Source organism: Myotis daubentonii, chromosome 9 (genome assembly GCF_963259705.1).
Source record: "Myotis daubentonii chromosome 9, mMyoDau2.1, whole genome shotgun sequence".
Taxonomy (NCBI): domain Eukaryota; kingdom Metazoa; phylum Chordata; class Mammalia; order Chiroptera; family Vespertilionidae; genus Myotis; species Myotis daubentonii.
In genome coordinates this window covers 71281340-71307187 of record NC_081848.1, presented here as the reverse complement: position 1 = coordinate 71307187, position 25848 = coordinate 71281340, and the positions used below count along the sequence as shown (strand labels likewise).

General features: G+C 39.9%; 1 protein-coding gene across 2 annotated transcripts in view; it reads left to right on the top strand.

The window, feature by feature from the left end:
* EXT2 (exostosin glycosyltransferase 2) overlaps positions 1 to 25848 on the top strand; it is a 121469-nt gene that overhangs the window by 53328 nt on the left and 42293 nt on the right. For both annotated transcript variants that reach the window (XM_059709597.1, XM_059709599.1), the window contains exon 8: positions 2073 to 2204. In XM_059709597.1, coding sequence (XP_059565580.1) covers positions 2073 to 2204 — 132 coding nt within the window. The remainder of the gene's footprint in view (positions 1 to 2072; positions 2205 to 25848) is intronic.

Here is a 25848-nt window from a genome sequence, read left to right as displayed (position 1 = left end):
AGCACTGATAATCAACTTACTCTACTTGATAATTATAAAACACTAGAGGGCCCAGAGCATGAAATTCATGCACTGGGGTGGGGGCGGGGAGTCTCAGTCCAGGACCACTTGTGGGAAGTCTGCCTGCTGGCTTAGGCCCGATCCCCGTCGCTCTTGCATTCCAGGGCTTTTGCAGTCCAGGACCCCTCGCTCCTTACCACCCGCCTGCAGTGGAGGTGGGAGAGGCCCCCGCCACTGCCGCTGCACTTGCCAGCCGTGAGTCTGGCTTTTGGCTGAGTGGCGCTCCCCCTTTTGGAGCGCAATGACCACCAGGGGGCAGCTCCTGCGTTGAGCATCTGCCCCCTGGTGGTCAGTATGCATCATAGTGACCGGTCGTTCCACCATTTGGTTGATTTGCATATTAGAGTTTTATTATATAGAATTATAATCATCAACTGCAGAATATGCTTTTTTATAGATTATTTGCAAGAATAAAGTGCTTAGGCCACAAATCAAGTTTAAATAAATTACAGAGTATTGAAAGAACACTTATATTCTCAGATCTCAGTGCAGTCAAAGTAGAAATCAGTAACAGAGAAATAGAAAATCCCAAAATGTTTGGAAATTAAACAACATATTTCTAAAATGACTCATGGCCAAAGAAGACATCACAATGGAAATTAGACAATTTTAACCTAAAATATAATGAAAACGAGATACAAATGTCTGGTATGCATTTAAAATAGTGCATAGAAGTAAATGCACATATTAAAAACAAATATTGAAATTAGTTATCTCAACTTCAGTCTTAAGAAACTAAATACCAGTGAACTCAAGTCCTCCAAAATGAAAGAAAGAAAATGATAAAAATAAGAGCAGAAAAGAAAAAGTAGAGAAAATTATATGATAAAAAAATCAACAAAACCAAATTTTTTAAAGATTGTTAAAATTGATAAACCTTAGTAAGACTCACATGCAAAGAGAAAACACATATTCTCAATATCATGAACAAAATGTGTATTACTGCAGATTCTATAGGCATTAAAAAGATGTTAACACATACTTTTAGTCTAATAAATTTAACAATTTATTTGAAATGAACATAGTCCTTGAAAAATACTACTTACAAAACTGACCCACAGAAGAGACTGGACAAAAATCGTGCACCTATGGATGAGGACAGTGGGTGGGGAGTGAGGGCGGAGGGTGGGGCGGGAACTGGGAGGAGGGGAGTTATGGGGGGGGGGGAAAAAGAGGAACAAATGTAATAATCTGAACAATAAAGATTTAATTAAAAAAAAAACTGACCCACACATGAAGATACACACAATTATATGTCTATGAAAGAAAATTAATCCATGATTTAAAACCACACACAAGGAACACCTAGCCCAGATGGCTTTTTTGATGAATTCTTCTAAACCTTTCAAGGAAGAAATAATGCCAATCTTACATAAAATTTCTCAAGGAATAGAAAAAGAAGGAATATTTTTCAACTCATTTTATGAGTCCAGCATAATCTTAATACCAAAATCTGACTTAAATATTATAAGTGTTGAGCAAAAGTAGTTAGAAAAGAGTAAATATTTGATTCCACTTATATGAAATTTAGTAGTGGACACATTAGACATCAAAAGAAGGATTTACTCTTAGAGGGGTGACTGGGGCACAGCAGAAGGGGATCCTCTGGGGTGCTGGAATGTTCTTTGTATTTACCTGGGTAATAGTTATAAGTATGTACATACATGTAAATTCAGTGAGCTGTGCAATTAAGGTTTCTGCACTTTGTCATATCTTTAACAAGACTATAAACTTGCTCTGGTGTAACCATGATATTTTCATCATCACAAAATTTCTCTTATATCTAAATTGAATCCAGTGTACGCGTCCCTTGCTCACATTCTATTTTGATCGCATTTGATAAATGCACACTTCTGATGGAGCTGGTGTGAACAGCAGGGAGCACTTGCCATAGGCTCCCCCCTCTTTGGGAATAAAGGAATTACCCAGACCCAGCGTCGGGTGCGATAGAGCAGCTAATTCTTCTGCTCTCACTTGTTTGCTCACTTAAAACAGTGTTGTTTTCTTTGCAGGCACGGTGGTTCTGGGAAGCATACTTCCAGTCAATTAAAGCCATTGCCCTGGCCACCCTGCAGATTATCAATGACCGGATCTACCCCTATGCTGCCATCTCCTATGAAGAATGGAATGACCCTCCGACTGTGGTAAGTGAATTCCAGTGCTAGCCACGTGGGGCACGGTCCAGCTGTTGGGATGGGACAAAGGAAAATGTACTGAATTTGTAAAGGTTATTTAAATTCTAGCTTTCTAAGATGACAGTGTGCTGTTATACTTGGGGTCTGATAAGGCCAGCTTAATTCTAAAATGATGATAAAAGTAAGAAATACAAAAGCAACAGCTTCTAGTTTATTTTAAATGTGCTTAGGAAGACAGTATGCTTATTGCAGAGATCAGCGGGGAGGCTTGGGTCTTGTTGGGAATGAAGCCTTCCTGATGACTTGCAGCAGCAGTGCTTAGAACTCTTGAAGAGATTCTGTAAATTACTTAATAATAATAGTTTCTACCTTAAGTGCTTACTCTCTGCCTGGGACTGTGCTAAATGCTTTACATGGATTATTTCAATTCTAACACCCTGTGAGGAAAATAGCCAGCAAAGGTGATCTAGAGGCAGCATGGATTGCCACGTCACTTGCAGAGGTCCCTGGGTATTTCCGGCAGAAAGGTGAGATGATCAGAAGCTGTCCTCAGGGCTTCTTCCTTGCTTGAAGAAGTCACAAGGCCCTTGTGGCATTGTGGGGATTGTGGAGTGGCCACACCTTCTTTCACATGGAATATGCCTGAGGCTGAGGGGCTGGCAATTATTGCTTCCTAGCTGCTTTGGAGCACCTGGCTGTCTAGTTCACAGACCCCAAGCTTTCATGTAAGATAACTCCATTCCTCATTCTAATCATTGCTCTCTTTCCGGCCAGCCCTCCTTGTCTCCTGATACGACCTTCTCAATAGTGCTGTATACTGCTGCCTTGTTAATCTTCATATAGGACTCTTCTTTTCTTCCTCCCTCCCTCCTTCCCTCTTTCCCTCCTCCAATCTTTACTAAGCAGTTGCTATGTGTCAGGCACTCCACCAGGTACTGAAAATGTAGAAAGAGAAGCCAGTCCTTGCCCTCAAAAGAACGCTCCACTAACTTGAGAAGCCAGTGAGTAAGACTACAAGTGAATGTGAAGTGCTCTCATAGTGGTGTACAGAATGCCGTGGGAGCACAGGGGGAGGCAGCCCTTCTCTGTGGGAGGGGTCACAACACTTCCTGAAGGAATGCCTGAGAGGAAGTAAATATAGGCTTTAGGATAAAAATGAACAGAACAAAACCTTTCTGTTCTGCTTGAGGTAAAGTTTACTTCTGTTCATCTCCTTCCTTGAATCCATTACCAAAGGTAAACTTATAGAATGTTTGTAGTCACACATAAGCATCTATATATATAAAAGCCTAAGCGACCATCCGACTGGTAGCTATGATGCGCACTGACCACCCGATGCTCAGCTGAGCTGCAGTGACTTGGCAGCTTCGGTGTTTGGGTGATGCACTTGGAACCAGAGAGGAGGGAGCCCAATTCTGGGGTGTGTCATCCAAAAAACACCCTCTTGCAATGCAGGACCCCTCGGGGCATGTTAGAGAGCCGGTTTCGACCTGATCCCTGAAGGCCAGGCCAAGGGACCCCACCAGTGCAGGAATCCGTGCACCGGGCCTCTAGTAGTTATATAATTTCAGAACAAAAATGGGATTATATGACACACATTGTTCTCACCTTGTCTTTTTTGCTTTAATAGACCATTGACTTATTTCCATTTCATTCTGTATTGTATACAATTGACTGTCTATGTCCACTGGTTTCAATTTTCTGAGTTTTGCATTTGTGGATTAAACCAATTACAGATCAAAATTATTTTTTGAAAATCCCAGAAAGTTTCAAAAAGCAAAACTTGAATTTGCCACATGCTGAGCACTATACTGAATCCACAGGAATGAAGTGATATGTAGGGCATACCCTGCCATCATCTATCTGCAAATATAGATTATATGCAAACAGTATGCTATTTTTTATAAGGGACTGGAGCATTTTCAGATTTTGGACCCTTCCCCAGGGGAGGGTCCTAGAATCAATCCCCTGCTATACCAGCAGGTGATTGTACTTCAGTTTTAAGGATGTCTATATAGTATTCCAGTTAGGTGTATTTTACATAACAGATCTGTTATTGATAGAAATTTAGATTGCCCCCCCCACCCTCCATTTTCAAACAGTAATACAACAGACATACTTCCATATATGTTTGCCCATAAATGTGTGAATATAGTTATGGAATTAATTTTAGCTGAGAAATTGCTTAAAGAATAAACACATTTTGATGTTGATAGATATTAAGAAATTGTCCTTTCAAATGACTATACCAGTGGTCAGCAAACTCATTAGTCAACAGAGCCAAATATCAACAGTACAACAATTGAAATTTCTTTTGAGAGCCCAATTTTTTAAACTTAAACTATATAGGTAGGTACATTGTTATTAACTTAATTAGGGTACTCCTAAGGCTTAGGAAGAGCCACACTCAAGGGGCCAAAGAGCCGCATGTGGCTCGCGAGCCACAGTTTGCCAACCACGGGACTATACCAACTTATAGTTCACCAATAACATTTTGATTATTCTGGTTCTCCTTGACTTCTGTAACCCTGAATACTTGAATTTTTGCTCATATACTAGGTAAAAATGATCTTACATGTATTTTTTAAGTGGAAGGTTGATATTTCTGTCAGTTCCCCTCAGAATACACATATAAATCCAATTTGTATTTTGACTTGTCACATTGAATTTTTAGATTTTTAGGTATTTCTGTAGGTATTCTGTAGGTATTTATTGAGTGCCTGCCATATTCCAGACAGTGTTCCTAGTACTTGAAATGTATCAGTGAACAAAGCAGAAAAAGGTCCATGCCTCTGGGGAGTTTACATGCTATCTGGAAGCAAGATTTGTTTTTCTAGTAGAATTTTAACATTTTCCTTCATAAGCCTGGAAACATTTTCTTAGATATTATATCTTTCTTATGCTCTTATAAAGAAATAGTTTCTGACATTATAATTTCTTACTAGCTACCATTTGTATAAAGATACCTTATTGGCTTTTAAAAATAATATATTTTTATTGATTTCAGAGAGGAAAGGAGTGGGAGAAAGAGATAGAAACATCAATGATGAGAGAATCATTGATTGGCTGCCTCCTACACACCCCACACTGGGAATGGAGCCTGCAACCCAGGCATGTGCCCTTGACCGGAATTGAACGTGGGACTCTTCAGTCCACAGGCCAACGCTCTATCCACTGACCCAAACTGGCCAGGTCACCTTATTGGCTTTTGTATATAAATTGTGTATTCTTTTACTGAATTCTGCAATTGTCTCATTTTCTAAATTTGATTCTCTTATATTTTCTAGATTTATAATCATATCTACAAATGCTAATTTTTGCTTCCATTTCCCAACATTTGAATCTTTTACTTTTTTTTTTTAATCTAATTGCATTGGCTAGTACTTCTAGAACAATGTTAAATGTAATATGAGTGTTAAAAGAGAAGAGTATATATTATCTAGTCAGAGGAAGAGGGAAAGTTAGGTTTTATCCAGAAGGAACAGCAAATTCAGAGGTGCAGAGAGGTGAAGAGAGCATGGTATTTTAAGGAATTTCAAGGTCAGTGTGGCAGAAGTGAAGGAGACTTGTGAGGGAGCAGCAGAGGATGAAGCTTGGAGAAATCACCAAATACCTTGTGTCTTACTGAAGGTGTTGGAGTGTTATCTGCAGGTAACAGGAAATCACTGAAACATTTAAACAGTAGTAATGTGGTGAGATTGTGTTTTAGGTCAGTCTTACATCAGTGTGGAGAATGGATCAATTTTAGTGGGACAAGACTGGGGACAGGAGACTATTTCGGGAATCTAGGTGAGACCTGATAGAGGATAAATTTGAGAAATATCCTGGAGAACTGACTGTCTGAATTGGCAAAAGGTATTTAGGAAAATTGAGGCATATGGTGTAGTTTATCCAGATAGAGAATGTGGGCACATGGGGTGTTCGGTGAGGATGGCACTGGAGTCCAAACTCAGTCTGACTGCAGGGCTGTCCTCAGTCTGCCTCCAGTCTGCCTTTTTAGCTTCATTTCCTTCTGTTCTCTTGAACAGAGTTCTAGATTTCTTTGTTCTTCCTGAGAATACTCTGTGCTTTTCCTTCTATGTTCCTGTGACTGTTGGTCCTTTTGCTAAGATGCCTTTCATCACCGTTGCCTTTAATTGTCCACATTTGATCTGGATTTCAGTGGCCCGCTCATATACCCCTTCCTCCGTGAGGTTTTCCTGGACCCCTAAGCAGGAAGTAACCTTTCCTCTTCGTAACTCTTAGAGCATATTATCTGTATTTCTTTCCTATCACTTAACATGCATAGAAGCATAATTCCCTGTATAGTTTTAAGGGGACTTCTGTTATTCCTCACAGTACCTAGGACATTTTAATTCAGACAGGAAGCCCTTGATATGTAAAGAAGAGGAGGAGGAGGAAGATTGGGATCTCAGGATTTGAGCCATCCAAGCCCTCACTCACACACTGATGTGACATCCATTATTTTATTGGACCTTTACCCATGGGAAGGTGGGGAAGTGATCAGTTCTTTCTCTGCTATAAAGCTGATGTAATGAGACTCACGGTGCCTAATGACTTATTTGAGGTCATATAATTGGCAAGTTGTGTAAGCAAGTGAGAACACAGGTCTTCACCTGTAGATTATTTTGAATTGCTTATGGAATTTTATGGGAGCCATTGAGCCTCCTCAGGGCTGAAGCATTTCCACTATTTCAAGCATGTGGTACAGGTTTGAGACAAAAAATATCACATCTGTTCCTCTGCTTGAGAATTCCTGCAGGTGGGATGGTCATGACCCAGCCAGAAACTGTGGGCACAGTGGGACTTGATTCTATACTTTTATCTAAAGCACTAAGAAAAGTGTAATAAGAATCAATGGTTGGAATTTTGGTTCTGTCTTTCATGAGAATATAAACTAGAAGAAAATAGTACATGAAATTTTGCAGTTTTGAAATAGATGTGCTTTAATTTAGGACAAAATAGTCAAATTTGGGAAAGAACATAGGTTTAAAAAGCATCAATCCTGATGTGCAGTTAGAAAATATATGCCAAATTTTTATGTTGATCTCTTTCTTAAATAGTCCTTTTCAGGAAAATTTAGTGTTTATCACATTTCTAGGTTCTCAGGTGGGTTTTACATTCTGCATCTTCGGTGAAAGCAACTGGCCTGAGTAGTGATGATTTATTTATAGTTAACTTTGCTCCTCCCCTTCAGAAATACTTAACCTACTCTAGGTATGATTACTAGGAACCCAACTTTCAGGAGAGTCTCCCTTCTGATTCCATCAACTTTACAATATCAGAGACCCTGAGGTGAGAGTAGGCATGGATCTTGGTCACTAAATCAAGGGAGGTCTGATTTTTTCAAACATATGCTATCATGGCCTACAGCCATGCACTGAGCTTGCTCAGGCTGGAGAGAAAGGGGTGAGAGTGGAGCCCTATTTTGGCCAGATGCTGCTGCCTTAATTTAATGTTATAAAAAACAAACAAATAGCCTGGCTCGTGTGACTCAGTGGTTGAGCGTTGACCAAGGAAACAAGAGGCCACAGTTCCATTCCCATCAGGGCACATGCCCAGGTTGCTGGCTCAATCCCCAGTAGGGGGCGTGCAGGAGGCAGCCAATGAATCGATGATGTTTCTTTCTCATTGATGTTTCTATCTCTCCATCTCCCTTCCTCTCTCTCTAAAAGTCAATAAGACATATTTTAAAAAAATAAACAACAAAGCCCATTGTATGGATTATGAAGACAGTGTGGGGTGGCCTTGCAGAAACCAAGTATTTGCGTCACCAGAGGTCCTGCCATTCTTTCCTTTAACCAAGTAAGAGACTGATCACATTATGCATATTGTGTCACACTCTCAAAACTTGAAAAAGTCTGACAAAATAATTCTTGAGCAGCTCTGTTGGTTAGAGACATTGGCTCTTTGTTTTGAATCTCTTCTTTGGGAGGAATTCTCACCAAGCTGAGGTTCTTTATGAGGGGATGACTTTGTTTTTGTCATTAATTTTCTTAGCTCCTCATTTCAAGGCTGTCTGTATTTTACTACCTTTCCAGTCTTCATGCTTTCATTTTTCTCCCCTTTTTGCACATATCAGCAAACTTTATCATCTCCCCAAATACTCCATACCTGTATCACTTCAAATGTTAATGTTATTTCTGGTCTTGCTCCTTGGCAGGCCTCATCCCTACACCTGGGCCTCGCCTCTGTAGCTGGGAATCTCCTTGGACCCCCTCCTCGCCTTGCCTCTGGTTCTCTGCCAGATGTACGCATGTCTAGAGAACAGAGACTGAAATGTGATACGGGGATGGAGTAGGCAGGAACTGTGAAATTTTGGATTCCTGGCATATGCCCAAACCATATTTTCTCAGCAATAATTTTTAAAAAACTAAATGTAATATAGCCCTAAAATCATGTTGTAGAGTGGAATATTTCCCCATGTTATTTTTCTACAGTGTAATTTAAAAGATTATTCCCTACCTTTTCAATGTCATAATTTTATTTACCCAGCCCTTTGACAGACAATTGTTTCCAAATTTGCTATTATACTAGGAGATAACACTAGCAATTCCACATTTGTTTATTTTCTTCCTTGGCCATAAGACCTAGAACAGAAAGGGGGAGAAGGTAGGGGTCCCATGGCCATTAATGAAAATTGATGTGGAAAATGGGGAAGTGACTTAAAATGGATTGTTGTATTCAGCATAGGAATAAGGTTGAGAAAGAAGAGCTTGTTCCTATGAAATCTAGCCAGAGTGGCAATTTAACTGCAGGAAAGGCATAGATGAGGATTACATACTTACCTGCACTTCCTATTAGCCTCAGTCCAAGTCCAGTTTTTGAAGACAGAAAGGGAAGGGATCAGTAGGTGGGATATAGCATAAGAGTACTTGATTGGCAGTTACCACCCGTGAGGAGCAGGAATCCGTGTTGTGGGTGAAATGTGGCAGTTTGCTGTAGTCCCCTAAGATCTTAGGGAAGTGGTTTTCCACTTTAGTATGCATCAAAAAACTCCCGAAAGGCTTGTGACAACACAGATTGCTGCCACTTTACCCCAAGTTTTAGATTGAGTAGGTCTGGGTGGGGTCCTAGAATTTGCATTTCTAGGGCGTTCCCAAGTGGTGTTGATGCTGCTGGTCCAGGGACCATACTTTGATGAGGGATTGATTCACTGTGTGTGTGTCCTAACATGATGACCAGAGAAGGCTCGCCCTCTCTCCCCAGCCAGTTCCTCCTCTGGACCCTCAGGGCTTGGATTAGAAGCATCTAGAGACTGGGTTCAGACTACATCTTGTCAGCTGCATGAAAAACACAGGGGGCTGCTTGTACTTAGTAGATGTCCAGACAGCGGCTCTCACTCACAAAGGTTATAGTTGTATAAGCAGCTGAAAATATCACTCAACTGTAAACACTAACAAGCAATAAATCACTCCACAGGCTGAAGAGGCACCAGCTCAGATACATGAAGCAGTGCTCTGAGTTGAAAAGATACCAGGTTAGCAGCCTGTTTAACTCAACCCAGTGCCCTTTAACTTCCAGGTTGTGGAATGTTTCTCTGGAATTTGAAAGCCTACTCTGCCCCCCAGGAGGCCTTCTGGGCTTATTCTCCCCTTCTTCCTCCCACTGCCTAGATATGACTAAAGTATGTATGGAATTTAGAAATTTTAGCTTGAATTTTAAGTAAGTTTTAGCTTTTTGAAGTCTTTGTTTTTAGAGGTATCACACTGATAGGATCACAGTTGCACAAGCAATCCATTATATTCCCCCAAATTCCAAATCTTGCTTTGAGTAGCCTTTGCCTTTGAATTGTCTGCTGTCTGCAGTTACTTCTGTGGAAACAAGCTATTCCCTGGTCATCAGCAGCTAGGGAATAAAAAAAAGCCCAGTTGGGTCTGCAGATGGAGAGGTGCAGGACGATCCTAAGAGCTTGATCCAGCGTCCCAAGCAAAGAATTTGGCCGGTTCTGGTGGTCAGAAAGAAAAAGGGAAAAAAGACTAGCTCACTAGCCAGATCCAGATTGGGGGTGGGGTGGGGGGATGCATCCAAGACCCTTCCTAGCAGAGGAGATGGGTATGCCTGTGTAGCACACATCTGCACGGCAACTCCAGTAGTGGTGGGTGAATCTGTACGCAATGTTTCCCTGGATGCAGTCCTTCCCCTGCTGTTTGCTTGAGAGTCCACTTTTATGGCTCCAGTGGTCATGAATCAAAACCTGGCTGCTTCCTTACAGCACACAGCTTGTAGGAGGGCAGTGAGTAGAATACTTTTTCGGAGTCTGTGGGAGCTTAATCTGGCAGCAGAGTAATTAAGAACATATTGAATGTTTGGCAAAGTCATCCTTCATGCCCCAGCTCTCACTTATTAGCACATCAAATTCCCTTTCTCCTTGTTTCAGGGGCCATTTTAATTCTCCCTCAAAGTCTGCTTAAATGATCTAGTAGCAGAAGTTACCAGGAAAATGTAGTTGTTGGGTATTTCGACTAATGAATTTTGTTTCTATTTCTGATATCCTATTCTAGATACCTGGCTCCCAAATAATTAACATTTCAGTGTAATTTTCTAATAAACAGTCATTACAGTTTCAGAGTAGAAAAATTTCCATATTTCTCCATCTAGAAGTGGATTCTTCATTTTTGGTTCTCTTTATTTTTTATCTCAGCTATATTTCTTAATTTTATATTTGAAAAATAGTACAGCTTAACACTCGTATGGTTTTAAAATTCAAATAGTAAATAAAGCATTTAACCAGAAGTAAGGCTTTTCCTAAAGGGCAGCTGCTTTCAACTGTTTAGGCCTCCCTCTGCTGCTTATCTTCCTGTCTTCCAATAAAGCTTTCATGCTACTCTTTGATTTCTCAGTCATAGACATTACCTTTTTGCTTCCTTTTAGTTAGCACTTTTTCTCCTGTTCTCCCTTCTTCCTCTCCACATTTCTCTTTCTCCCATCTTACCAGTAGGGCTGAATTGTTATTTTTTATTAAAGCAGTATTTATTATGTACATTATTAGGACTGTATAAATATTGTTTTCAACTGAACCAAGCAGTAAACAGTGATTCTGTTTCCTGTATAACTTTTCATTTTCCAGGTAGTTAATAACTGCCTCTTTTTTCCTTCTAGTTTTTCATATTCCTATCACTAATTAATTTTTATTAAATTCTTCAACAAAAGAATAAATGGTCAGGCACAGGTAAACTATAGGACTTTTCTTTTTGGGTTGACTGCTCTCTAGGTCTCCTCTACAGTGGTCATCCTGAACTCAGTGTACCATGCTTCTGGGAATTCTCTTTTTCTCTTTTTTTGTTGGATTCTGTTTCCAGGTTCTAACATCATCCTCATTTTTGGTTTATCTTTTTCCAATAGCTTCCTAAGAAGGGGACTATAGGGAAATAAATTTTTTGTCACCTTGCATGTCTGAAAATGTATTCCATTTCACATTTGATTGATAGTTGGGCTAGTGTACATTTCTGATTGGGTGAGTTTTCTTCAGAATTTTGACAGGATTGTTCCATTGACTTCTAAGCTTCCATTTTAATATCAAAAAGTGAGATGTCATTCTAATTCTTGATCCTTAAATGTGACATTTTAATCTTCCTGGGGAATTTTATGTTCTGAAATTTTATGATGGTATGTATCACTTGGTATGAGTTTTTGTTGTTGTTGTTCATTAGATACCAATTTGGAGATTCATGTCTACTTGTGAGAAATTTATGTGTTTAATATTTTTTACTAGAGGCCCAATGCACGAAATTTGTGCATGGGTAGGGTCCCTAGGCCTGACTGGCAATCAAGGCCAATCAGGTTCCCCGCCTCCCCACCTTTCTGCCTCCCCGCCTCCTTCCCTGGCCACTCACACACTGCCACCACACGATCCTCCCCCCAACCTCCCTGCCTCCTCCTTCCCTTGCTCCCTCAGTGCCCAGCTGCCACCACTGGTCGCCTGCTGTGTTCCACGCCGCCCCTGGTGGTCAGCGCATGTCATAGCAAGCGATCAAACTCTCGTTCTCCCAGTTGAACTCCTAAGGGGGGACACTTTGGATATTAGCTTTTATATATATAGATATAGGTTACTTTCTTCCCCTGTTTTTTCTCTCCTCTCTTTATGGAACTTCCATTGTCTAAATGATGAATGTACTAGATTGATCCTCATTTTTCTTATCTCTTCTGTCCTATTTATTTCCTCTTTTTGTTTTAATGGGTTTTTGTTTAATTTCTTAGATATTTTCTCAATTTTATCTAATGACTTTTCTTTTGATTTTTTAAAATTTTGTGCATTTTTAATTTCTAAGATTTTTTTCATCTCTTTTTATAGGTTCCTAGTCTTATTTTTTTAAGGATACAATACTTTCTCTCTCTGAATATATTTATGGTTTTAATTTTTCTTTAGCTCCTTGTATTGTTTGTTTCCTTTGATTCCTTTTTCATTTTGTTATTTTCTATCTTTCTTTTTTTAAAAAATATATTTTATTGATTTTTTTACAGAGAGGAAGGGAGAGGGATAGAGAGTTAGAAACATCGATGAGAGAGAAACATCGATCAGCTGCCTCCTGCACACCCCCAACTGGGGATATGCCCACAACCAAGGTACATGCTCTTGACTGGAATCGAACCTGGGACCTTTCAGTCCGCAGGCCGACACTCTATCCACTGAGTCAAACCAGTTAGGGCTTATTTTCTATCTTTCATATTGGAAACTTTATTCAATAGCCTGATGTTTCTCAGCAGGCTGTTCTTATTTAAGAGTGAGGCACTCAAAGCTGATTAGAAGCTCTTTGTCCACAGATAAGGTTTGTGAACTGATAGGCCTTCTTAGGTTTAGAAGATGGGGACCTGGTTGTTTGCCCAAATGTTGACATTCATGGGTTATTTCTGTTGGATTGGTTCATTGATCCAGAGAATAATCTTTCTGCCTTAGATGTGTGGGAGAGGAAGTCTGGGCTACAAGCATTTTGGGAGCTGAATGGAGGAAGGAGATGGGTGCTCTTTCATTTTATAGATGAATACTTGGTCTGCTCTGTTCAGTATAGTGTCTCACCCTGCCTTTCATGCCTAGTGTCTCTGAGTATGGAATCTTTCTAACTCATTTTCTCCAGAGAGTAAACTGCCCTCCACCTGCTAAGCAGGACAGCAAGAGGGTTGGCCTGCTTGTGCATGTCAGTTAAGGGATCTTGGGACCAACTGTTCCTTATTCCTGTTTTCAGAGTTCCTCTTCCTGAACACCTAATACCTCCAGTTTCTGAGTCATTTTATTTTCATACTTTTAAAGTTCAGCTTTTTTTTTGCTTTGCTGGTAACTTATGTTCTTCTATCTGCATTTTGTTGTTTGATTAAATAGAACTAAAATTCTCTGTATTTTTTTATTTTAACATAATTTCAGACTTAAAATTCCAAAATAGTAGAGTTCTGTACACATTTCATCCATATTCCTTGTGTTAATATTTTGCCGCATTTCCTTTATTCTTTTCTCTCTCTCTCTCTCTCTCTCTCTCTCTCTCTCTCTCTATATATATATATATATATATATATATATATATATATATATATATATACACACACTAGAGGCCTGATGCACGAAATTCGTAGAAGAATAGGCCTTCCTTCCCCCAGCTGCCGGCACCAGCTTCCCTCTGGCACCTGGGACCCAGGCTTCCCTCACAGCCCTGGCTTCATCCAGAAGGTCATCTGGAGGACGTCTGGTCTAATTAGCATATTATGCTTTTATTATTATAGATGTTGTGTGTATGTATATACTGGGGTGGGCAAAAGTGGGTTTATAGTTGTGAGTATGCAAAACAGTTTATTCTTGTATTATTTCCCATACGAATAACTGTAAACCTACTTTTGCCAACCCCTGTATATATACATTTTTTCTTTTGACTCATTTGGAAGTTGCAGATATGAGGCACCTTTACCCCCAAATACTTCTTGTATGGAATCACCAGTGGGGAAATACTTTGAGACTATAAATATCCTGTCACTCCTCAAACTTTCACCCACTAGTTGTAGCATCCACTGATGATTTCTTGCCTGAATCAATTGTTATAATGGTTGCCAAATGGTGATTTTCTAATTCCCATTCTCTAGCTGCTTTTGAGAGTGATTTTTCTTTAAGGTTGGGGCTCATGTCTTTAATCAGTTTTGGAAAATTCTTAGTCATTTTCTTTTTGAATATTACATATCTGTCACTCTCACTAATCTTTCCTTTTGGAATCCTATTTAATGTATGTAGACCTCTTTCATTCTGTTGTTATGTCTCTCAGATTTTTTGGTTTTTTTTTCCTCATGTTTTCCACATTTTTATCTCTCTGCATGCTGGATAATTTTTCACATCTAATTTGCTTTTTTCTCCAGCTATGACCAGTGTGATTTTTACCCATCCATTGAGATTTTAATTTCAGTGGATATTTCTAGAAGCTCTATTATTTTTCAAATCTGCCTGCCCCAGTTTTTTTCATTGTCTTTTTTTTTATGTTTAGTTCATTCTTCTGTATCTTTAATTATTTGAGATATTTACTTTATATTCTCCAATTTTTAACTTTCTTTTAAGGTATCTAATCCTGTCATTTGTATACTGCCTATTGCTCTTGTTGCATTGTTTTCTTATATGTTTTATAATTTTGGAATGTAAATTCATCTTCCATAGGTTTTCTGTGCAAATCTTTGCCACTGGGGATAAGGCGGTATTTCTTCAGAGAGTTTATCTGTTCTTGTGGTTTTTGTTTGTTTGTTTTGTTTTTTGCTTCTGCCAGGTGTTCCAGAGCTAGTGCAGAGATAAATCACTTTTTTTAACATTAATTTTTCATAGGAGGTTTCCATACTACACAAAGTTCATTTAACCCCCAGGTAGAGTTTCCTCCAGTGAAGTCTTTCTCCATACCATAGCTGACCTCTATAATACAGTCAGTGGCTGCCAGCAAACATTTTTATACCCAGGCCAGAGAACAAGCCTCTATTTCATACTGTCATAGTAGTTCAAGTATGGGATAGTCAGATGAAACTTAAAAATTTTTTTTACCTCTCATGAGAAATAGTAGTTTAAGTCACCATTAATGTTCTCAGACACTTTGGATTGTAGATTGCCTTGTTTGTTTAAATCAAATAAGTTCAAGTCTTTTCATTGAAGCATTTCTTTTAAGTGTTTGCAGTGTACATATTAAGCAACAGATCCAGGGATGATGATTGTGTATTTCAAGGCCATGTTCTAAGAATAATCCAGATCTTTTGCACTATCAAAGAGCTATATTATTATTTTTAACATATCAAAATATAAATCAATGATGTGTTTTTGGAGCTCCTGCTTTATTGTATTCACCCATTTAATTGATTAGACAGTATCTTAAACCATCTTACCATAGATAAACTTAATGAAATTTATTACTTGCAGACTGATATAACTCATGAATTATTAAAAGCATCAGCATATGGAACCTGCTCTTTTCTCATTCCAAATTCTTTTAATATGGCTTATGTTGAGCCATTTAACTGGCTTCTGTCCATCCCACTGATGGAAGCCGAGCCAGACCAGAGTTCTTATAAATGATTGGTTTGTCTTCCAGCGAGGAGGATGAAATGTCAACTTTTTCCTTCACTACCTGAAAAGCAATCAGTGGCAACCCTTCCTGCTCTTCTTGACAGTAGTTTGGCTTTACAAAAGAAGGGTAGGCCTCAAGCCAAATGTGAATTTCAGTGCTATATAAAGAAAAAATTTAAGTAGCTGAGCTTCAGATAATAACTGGAATTTTCAGAGAGGCATTCAGATGGGTTTAACCTGTGAGCCTTCAGTAAGCTAACTATAGCTCAGAAATTCCTGAACTGCATGTTTTAATCCCTTCTTTCCTGGGGGTGATCTGAGTAACCTACAGTTACTTACCAAATCTCTCTTTGTAGCAGTTTGCTCATCTGTAGGACTGGGTTTAGGTAAGAACAGAGTGACTGATTTCCAATTACTAATCAAGGTCATTGAAAAGGACATTTTAGATTCAAACTGGAGTTCAAAACCATCTATTTGCTTGACCTTGTGCTTTTTTATCTCTTTGAAATTCATTTTCCTTACCTGTAAAATGGGGGTATTACTTATTTCACAGAGTTACTATGAAATAATACTTGTGGAACCATTTTGTAAGAGGTATAGTGCTATAAAAAGTGAAGTGTTGTTAATGTAAGGCTGCTAGTTTAATGCTTTATTACATGGAAACATAGAGCTTAGAATTGGTGGGACTCTGGAGGGGAAATTTGGAACGTACTTACTAGAGCAGCGGTCGCCAACCGGTGGTCCGCGGACCACTGGTCGTCCATGAGGTCCAAAAGGTTGGTGACTGCTGTACTAGAGGGCATTTTTTGAACCCAAATAGCCTCTATTTTTTATGTTCTGTTGTTCAATCCTCACAACCACAAGAGTAGCATTCTGTTAGCTCTATTCTTACAGAGTAAGAAAGTGAGACTGATTTATTTTTGAGATCTACCTCCCCATCATCCTGTTTTATAAATGAGGAAGTGGAGGTCTGGAGAAGTATGGTGACTTGTCTAAAGCAGAGATTCTCAGTTGATCCTGCCACCTATTATACTGCCATATTTTCTTTCTTTAATTTTTTTTATTTTATTGTTTAAAGTATTATAAATAGTAGTACATATGTCTCCTTTTTTCCCTATTGACCTTCTCCCGGCCTCCCCTACCCCCTGGCACATGCCTCCCCCTCCCCCCCGCAGTGTCTTGTGTCCATTGGTTATGCTTATATGCATGCATACAAGTCCTTCGGTTGATCTCTTATCCCCCTCCCCCAACACTCCCCAGCCTTCCCGCTGTAATTTGACAGTCTGTTTGATGCTTCTCTGCCTCTGTATCTATCTTTTTGATCATCAGGTTATAATGTTCTTTATTATCCATAAACGAGTGAGATCATGTGGTATTTTTCTTTCACTGCCTGGTTTATTTCACTTAGCATAATGCTCTCCAGTTCCATCCATGCTGCTGCAAATGGTAAGAATTCCTTCTTTTTTATAGCAGCATAGTATTCCATTGTGTAGATGTACCATAGTTTTCTAATCCACTCACCTGCTGATGGGCATTTAGGCTGTTTCCAAATCTTAGCTACAGTGAATTGTGCTGCTATGAACATAGGGGTGCATATATCCTTTCTGATTGGTGTTTCTAGTTTATTGGGATATATTCCTAAAAGTGGGATCACTGGGTCAAATGGGAGTTCTACTTTTAGTTTTTTGAGGAAACTCCATACTGTTCTCCACAGTGGCTGCACCAGTCTGCATTCCCACCAGCAGTGCATGAAGGTTTCTTTTTCTCCACATCCTCGCCAGCACTTGTCGTTTGTTGATTTGTTTCTGGTAGCCATTCTGACCAGTGTGAGATGATACCACATTGTTGTTTTGATTTGCATCTCTTGGATAATTAGTGACTTTGAGCATGTTTTCATATGTTTCTTGGTCTTCCTTCTGTCTTCTTTCAAAAAGTATCTATTTAGGTCCATTGCCCATTTTTTGATTGGGTTGTTTATCTTCCTTTTGTTAAGTTGTATGAGTTCCCTGTAAATGTTGGAGATTAAACCCTTACTGGTGATAACATTGGCAAATATATTCTCCCATGCAGTGTGCTTTCTTGTTGTTTTGTTGATGGTTTCTTTTGCTGTGCAAAAGCTTTTTATTTTGATGTAGTCCCATTTGTTTATTTTCTCTTTAGTTTCCATTGCCCTAGACCAGTGATGGCGAACCTTTTGAGCTCGGCGTGTCAGCATTTTGAAAAACCCTAACTTAACTCTGGTTCCATGTCACATATAGAAATTTTTTGATATTTGCAACCATAGTAAAACAAAGATTTATATTTTTGATATTTATTTTATATATTTAAATGCCATTTAGCAAAGAAAAATCAACCAAAAAAATGAGTTCACATGTCACCTCTGGCACGCGTCATAGGTTCGCCATCACTGCCCTAGACAGTGGTCGGCAAACTCATTAGTCAACAGAGCCAAATACCAACAGTAGTTCTTCAAAATAGACTCGCCCAGGCCGAAAACTGACTTCTGCGCATGGGCCATAAAGTTTCAATCGCACTGTGCACACGCCCGCACATGTATTTTGTGGAAGAGCCACACTCAAGGGGCCGAAGAGCGGCATGTGGCTCGCGAGCCGCAGTTTGCCGACCACGGCCCTAGGAGCAGTATCAGTAAAGAAATTGCTTCGGCATATGTCTGAGATTTTGCTGCCTGTGGATTCCTCTAGTATTTTTATGGTTTCCCGTCTTATGTTTAAGTCCTTTATCCATTTTGAGTTTATTTTTGTGTATGGTGTACGTTGGTGGTCTAGTTTCATTTTTTTGCATGTATCTGTCCAATTTTCCCAACACCGTTTATTGAAGAGACTGTCTTGACTCCATTGTATGTTCATGCCTCCTTTGTCGAATATTAATTGAGCATAGTGGTTTGGGTCGATTTCTGGGCTCTCTATTCTATTCCATTGATCTATATGTCTGTTCTTGTGCCAGTACCAGGCAGTTTTAAGAACAGTGGCTTTTTAATACAGCTTGATATCTGGTATTGAGATCCCTCCTACTTTGTTGTTCTTTCTCAGGATTGCTGCAGCTATTCGGGGTCGTTTTTTTATTTCAGATGAATTTTTGGAAAGTTCGTTCTAGGTCTGTGAAATATGCTGTTGGTATTTTAATGGGGAGTGCATTGAATCTATAGATTGCTTTGGGTAGTATGGACATTTTGATGATGTTGATTCTATCAATCCATGAACACGGTATGTTCTTCCATCTGTATATGTCTTCCTCTATCTTTTTTTCAGTGTCCTGTAGTTTTCCGCATATAGGTCTTTTACCTCCTTAGTTAAGTTTATTCCTAGGTGTCTTAATTTTTTTGGTGCGATGGTAAATGGGATTGCTTTTTTAGTCTCTCTTTCTGTAAGTTCACTATTGGTGTATAGAAATGCCATAGATTTCTGGGCATTAATTTTGTATCCTGCTACATTGCCGAATTCATTTATTAAGTCTAATAATTTTTGATGAAGTCTTTGCCATATTTTCTTAGTAATTGTTTTTATCTTGACCCCAGAATTAAATAGAAAACACAACAGTACACAATTAGATTGACAGTATAAATATAAGAAGACTCTGTCACTGGCTTTATGATACATTAGATGACCTTCCCAACAGAACTAAAATACTGAATGAAGTATTATAAAGCAGCTTTAGCCTATTGCTAAGCTTGTATGAAAGGATGACATTTGTTGGTTCCCTAAAAAAAGTGAAACGAGGTATTCTGGAAGGTGATTTTGAGCCAAAGCCAGCTTTTGTTGTGGAGATTTTTGCAAGTTTGATGACCTGGAGCTTCTACCTGATAATTGTATGAAGCAGAGGACAGGGGACCAGGATTAAAGCCTGTGAGCTGGAGGATCTAACCCAGGCTTCCTGGATGGCAACTAAAAGATTGTATCGTCAAAGAAAGAGTAAAGAACAGTAAGTCTGTATTGACCAAGGTGTTGAGAACTGAAGTCATAAGCCACCTTCATGGCTTTGTGGTCCAAATTCATACTACATGTGTGGTCCAATTAAGCCTTAAGAGGAGAATTTGATTAAAAGTGGCCTGAGGTGATAGGGACCAGCAGAAGTAGACACAAACTCTTTGAGGAACTCTTCTTTAACCTGGGTCTTAAATAATTTTTACAGACAAAGGGTCTAAGGAAAATGAGCAGCTCACAGTTAAAAACCACACAACTATAAATAAGGCAGACACCTGCAAGGATCTTCAGATTATAAGATTAGATTATTAGGTTCCAATAAATTATTCAGAATACAGCCCACGGAGACAAAGAGATGTGAAGGAGTCATGGAGTGAAGTGGGGAACAGAACAATTCCAGCACATGTGTAATCAGAGTTCCAGAAGGAGAGAGAAAAAGAAAAGATGTTAAACACACCTAGAGAAAAGAGACTAATAATAGGACTATTTGGCCTGCTCCTGTGACCCTGATTTAGACTCTATGGCTCAGTTTCTTGGGATGTCAGAGAGTTGCAGCACCTGTGACTACAGTAAAATGTGGTTAGATACATTCCAGCTCCACCAATGAAAAAACTTATTTATGAACAGATTACTGCAAGTAGTTGTAGGAATTCTAAGTTGATAATTTATTCTCTCCCTTAGTTGAGTCTGCAGCACTAAGGGGATTTCTAGCCTGCGATTTCATCGTCTTTCATATGTCTGTTTAATGTGAAGTCAGTGAGATTTAGCCATCAGTGTTATTCTTGTTTTTCAGAACAATCCATTATTTTTTGTTGGTGGAATGAATTAAGGACATCATGCAGCAAGTAGACTTCAGACTTGTTCCGAATCTTTTCTCTCTTGATCCTCCTTGAAGACATTGTTAGATCTCTACAGTTCTGCAGTTTCCCAAGTCAGTGCACGCCCAGAAGAGAGTGCTGCGGAGTCATTGGGGCTGCAAGAGGTTTAATGGTTAAGGCAGCACGGGCCACATTACTGACTGCCCCTTTCAAATCTCCCAGTAACCATTAACATAAATATCATCTCACCCTTTTGGACAGGGGACACCACCCCTGTGCACGTTAGTAACATGATGCTAATGCTTAACCCTTTCATTGCTCTGTTTGCTTCAAAGGCCCTGCCTTACAGCCATTGATAAGGAGTCTGTTTGAACCTAGAGGAGAAATGAAAGGGTTAGCTCTTTTTGGTTTTGCCCTCTGACCACTTCAGGATGAGAGGCATGATGAAATACTTTTCAAAGTCTTCAGTGGAAACACATCATGCATAATTGGAGCAAAAAAGAATAAATCAAAGCTTTTTCCCCCCTTTTAGTCTGGTAATTCATAATTGAAACCACATTGAGGTAAGGGTTGATAACTTCAAAACAACCAAGAAAACTGCCCTTTCTATCAAGGTAGGGATAGGTAAGGCTACTCATTACCAGGGACTCAAAAGCTTCTGTGCAACAGGCCTGTCTTCTCTTTCTTCTCACTTTTCTGCTCAGGCAAAATACCTTTATTTAAGTCAAATATGGGTTGACTCAAATATCTGCTTACTTCTCTTCTTGTCACATAAAGTTATACATAGTGACATTTTAAAAAATCTCTGATATGGTGAGTAATGGGAATTAAAGTTTGCATCATCTTGCTTTGAGCTTCATTTCTCCTGCCTGGAATTGGGTTGGTTTAGACTGAAAGAGTCCTTTGGTTGGTAATGAAATGTGGTTTTCCTCACTCTTGATTTTATAATCCTCAAGTAGTTCCAGTAGGAACATTTCAGAATGGTTAGCAAAGGCCGTTTGCTCTCCACCTTCCTCTAAGTTTTGTGTGGTAGGTAACCTTGGCTAGAATGGTTTTGGTTAGTCATATGGGGCTACCATGACCTTTCTGCTAAAAGAAAGCACTCCGGGACTTGAGGAAGGGCTCGGACAACTTGCTTCGTGTGAGATTGCCAAAAGACACACCTGGTTGTTGGAGTTTGAACCTCTTTCTTGAAGGAGAAAAATCCCTTTGCCTCATCTCCCAAGGCCTTCTTTGGAGGCATCCTGAAAACCAAACCTACAACTCCCTCTCGCTAGTCTGTCTGCTCACCACTAGCTCATTCACCAGGGCTTTCCGAATAAGCGATAGGAAAGAACTTTTCTAAAGCGAGCACTGTGACCTGACTGTTGCCATGGCTATTATGGATTACTTTTATGCGCTTGCAGTTTAACCATCTGGATTTCTTACTGAAGCTTCTACAATGAATATTTGTTGCAGGAGTGAGAAGCAAAGGGTGGGCAAGAGAGAACATGGTATTTTGGCGAAATGCCGGTACTCTGTCAGGATGATACACACTTCTCCTCTTGGTACCTCCTTCCATCTTTGAGTGAACAGCTTATTGAGTATATTTGAGAGGAGTATTGATAACCACGATTCCGAAGGTGCAGCTGCAATAGATGGGCTTCGCTTTTTTTTTAGGTCTCTGCTCCCGAGCGCCTGGCTCCATGCCCTATCTTGCCATGATGGAAATTTAATCAGGCAACAGAGTTAATTGCCAGCATTGTTTCCTTTTTCCTGGCAGAAATCAGAGTCTTGAGTAAATTATGGAGGTTTAAATTTGCTTGATTTCCTGCAGAAAGTGGGGTCAAGAGGTCCCAGACTGTAGACACTCTCTTTGGTCAGTCAGCAGGGGGTTAGGTCTTAAAGGTATTTCAGAGGTGACTAAATGCCGTTTTCAAATGTCCTTCTCCAGTATGGTTTTTTCCTCTGGGGGTTAGTTTGTTGACCTTACCCCAGTGGAGCAGAGTGCCTCTGTGAAGGCATACACCCCAATTAAAGCTGCCTTTCTCCACGCCGTCACTGGGCTCCAGAGGCAAATGGGATTATGTTTGAGGAGGGAAAAAGCAATTGACAGAAGCTTAGTTGCAGATCAGTGTTTCCTATTTCTGACCTTTTGAAATAGAACATAAAGGTAGCAATGTTAAATTTATCAAACAGTACTCAGGAAAAGAAAATTTCAAAAGCTAATCATGTAACTTAAAAACAACTTCTGTCATACAAGGCTTTGCATGATGTGGCTGTATCCTGCCTGAGTTTCTCTCATTTCTGCTCTCCCTCCTGCCTCCTCCCAACTGCGCAACAGGGTGGAATCTTCCCCGGCTTGTACGCATGTCTCAGCGTTCGGCACAGTTTGCCTTTCGGCTTCTTTGGCCAGCACTCTCCTGCTTGTCCTTGAAGACTACTTAGGAGTTCCCTCCTCAGAGGTGATTGGGGAGACCTTTATGTCCCCCCAGGACTTTAATCCTTGCTTTAGTACTTGTTCTTTTACATTGTAATTTATCTTTTTACCAGCTGTCTTTCCCACTACGTTATGAACATTTTGAAGGGAAGGAATTTGTTCATTTTTTCATCTCTAACATTATTCTAGGCTTACAGTATGTGCTTAGGAAATGTTGCCTGAATGAATGAGCACCAGAAATAACATTGGCAGGAATGATTGCTGTGAATGGCTAATACCGTTGTTTTAGCAGGCAAGGAGAATACAAACTGGGGAGAGCTGGACGTTTTCTGTGTTTGTTTTAACTGCCATTCATGGAGGTCTATGTTGAACCCTCTGCTAAGTGTATTTGTGCATAATCTCATTTAATCATTAAAACCCTAGGAGGTAGATGCTACCACACTTCCCATTTTATTTATTTATTTATTTATTTATCTATTTTATTGCTTAAAGTATTACAAAGGGTATTACATATGTCTCCTTCCCCCCCCCCCCATTTTATTAACGAGGAAATTAATACTCACAGAAGTAGCTTTACACATTACTAGAACTAGTCAATGGCAGGGCCCAAGTCGAACACTGTTAAATATCCTAATCCTACACTTCTTCAGAATACTTTGCAAATAAGATTCTTGGTAAGTACTTTCAAATGAATGAACTGAGTTGGAAATCATTTCAGAATTCATGATTCCACTCATTTGAGTGTACATCAGCTGTTCACATCCGTACATAAGAACAGAAAGAACATGACCTGCATCATGTGGGTTTAATTTACTAACTCTAAACAAGGTTTTATTAAGTAGCACTAGGCACTGGGCTAGGTACTGGGTGTTAGAACATTTATGATTCCTGCTTTCATGGAGCTTTCCAGATAGTAAAAGTATAAAAAATAGGAAGGAAAAGAGAAAATCGTAAAGAAAAGCAGTTATTTGGAGAAGGTGAGGTAGAAAAGGCAGGTAAACCATGACCCAAAAGCATTATAACATAAAGGCAGCGAAGGATTCAGAATTCTTGGTGCTGGGATATACCTCACGATTGCTTAGGCTACTGCGCACCCCACTTTTGAGACATGCAGAAAATTAAGCCCAGAGAAATTGTTACTCGCACAAGATCAAGTACTAGCTATCACTTATCGAATGTTTGTACATGCCAGGGACTTTACATATACACCTATTTACTTTTATTAACAACCTCTGGATTGTGAAATAATAATTAAGAAATGATAATAATATAAGTAATTATTACAATGTCAAGTCATACCGTCTAGAAAACGAGTCATATTATCATGATTTTATAGATACAGAAACTGAGGTGTAAGGAAGGCTGAGTACATTGACCAGGTCACACTGCTGATGTAAGTGAAAGAACCTGGATCCAGATTAAGGACTCATGATTCCGAAACCGACTCTGCGCTTGCTGACCCACTTTTTTAAGTCATTTGCATCAACCCTGGCGCGTATCCTGCAGTAAAGCATCGGAGCCTATATCAGAGCAAATATATGCTCAGCAGCTAGATGTCGCCTCCATGTTCATCTCAGTGTCTGTATTTTATGGGAGTGATGGCAAGATTTCAGTCCTTGTTATGCTCCTTCACATGCTCTGTCTCCTCAGTGTGTGGCCGTTTCCTGCTTCTCGTTTTCAAGCTCTGTTTGGTATGCAAGTGAGTAGTGTGGAAAGATTGAACACCAAGACGAGTAACTGTCTGCTTCTCACCCACCCGTACCTTCCTCTCCTCCTCTCTTCGTAACTATCCTCTTCCGAGAGAGCTGGCATACGGGATGAGATGAGATCTGTGGTCTCGCCAGAGACTTCGGCTCTGCCTGGCGGGGCCTTGAAATCAGAGCTGCAGTGCCTTTCAGGGGTGCCTCAGTTTCAGTCCCAGGGGATTCCTTGTCTGAAACCAAGCTTTTCCTCTCCCAGGGAATTTCCCTCTCCTTTTAACGTCACAAAGGCATCCAAGTGTTAGCATTCCCTGCTGCTCCCCAAGAACAGACCTTATTTTGTTGGTTTTTAAATGGTTTTTCCTGTGTCAGAGGTGTATGTGCCTTTTAAAATGTATGTGCTCCCTTTGTGTCAGCGTTATATCGTTGGTGTGTTTTATACCCTCTGAAATCATAGTTGTAGGGTGGGCTGTTGCTAACTGGTGCAGATTTATTATCAAGGATAAAGAATTTCTAGTATTTTTTTCTCAGAGAAGAGCTAGAAATAATGAACTCTGGAATAACCCACAGTTCCTGTTTCCAAAGTCTGTAAAATGGTGATGCTGTACCCCGGGCTCAGAGTAGGAGGCGGGGGGAAGGGCCGTGAACCACCACCATTTGGTGTTCTGGAGTCAGACGGCTTGGGCTGTTTCCAACATCTGTCACATAGAGGTTATGTAACCCTGAACATCACCTATTCTCCCTCCCTCCCTCCCTCCCTCCCTCCCTCCCTCCCTCCCTCCCTCCTTCCTCCCCTTCCTTCCTTCCTTCCTTCCTTCCTTCCTTCCTTCCTTCCTTCCTTCCTTCCTTCCTTCCCTTCCTTTGACTGGTAAAGCAAATGAGACATCATTCACTTTTCTGATTTTATAATTTCATCATCTATAGACTGAGGATAATGACTATATCTGTCTTGGGGGTTGTTGTCAGACTCAAATAAGATAATACATGTAAAGCATAGTGCTTAATACTCCGTAAGTATGTGCTCAGTAAATCTTAACTCTTTGAACATCACACATTAAATTATTTTACACACTTATTAAAAAATATTTTTTCTGCCCTGGCTGGTGGCTCAGTTGGTTGGAGCGTTGTCCTGTACACCAAAAGGTTGTGGGTTCGAGTCCCAGTCGGGGCACAGGTCTAGGTTGCATATTCGATTCTTGATCAGGGCATGTATGGAAGGCAACAAATTGATGTTTGTCCCTCACATCCATGTTCCTCTCTCT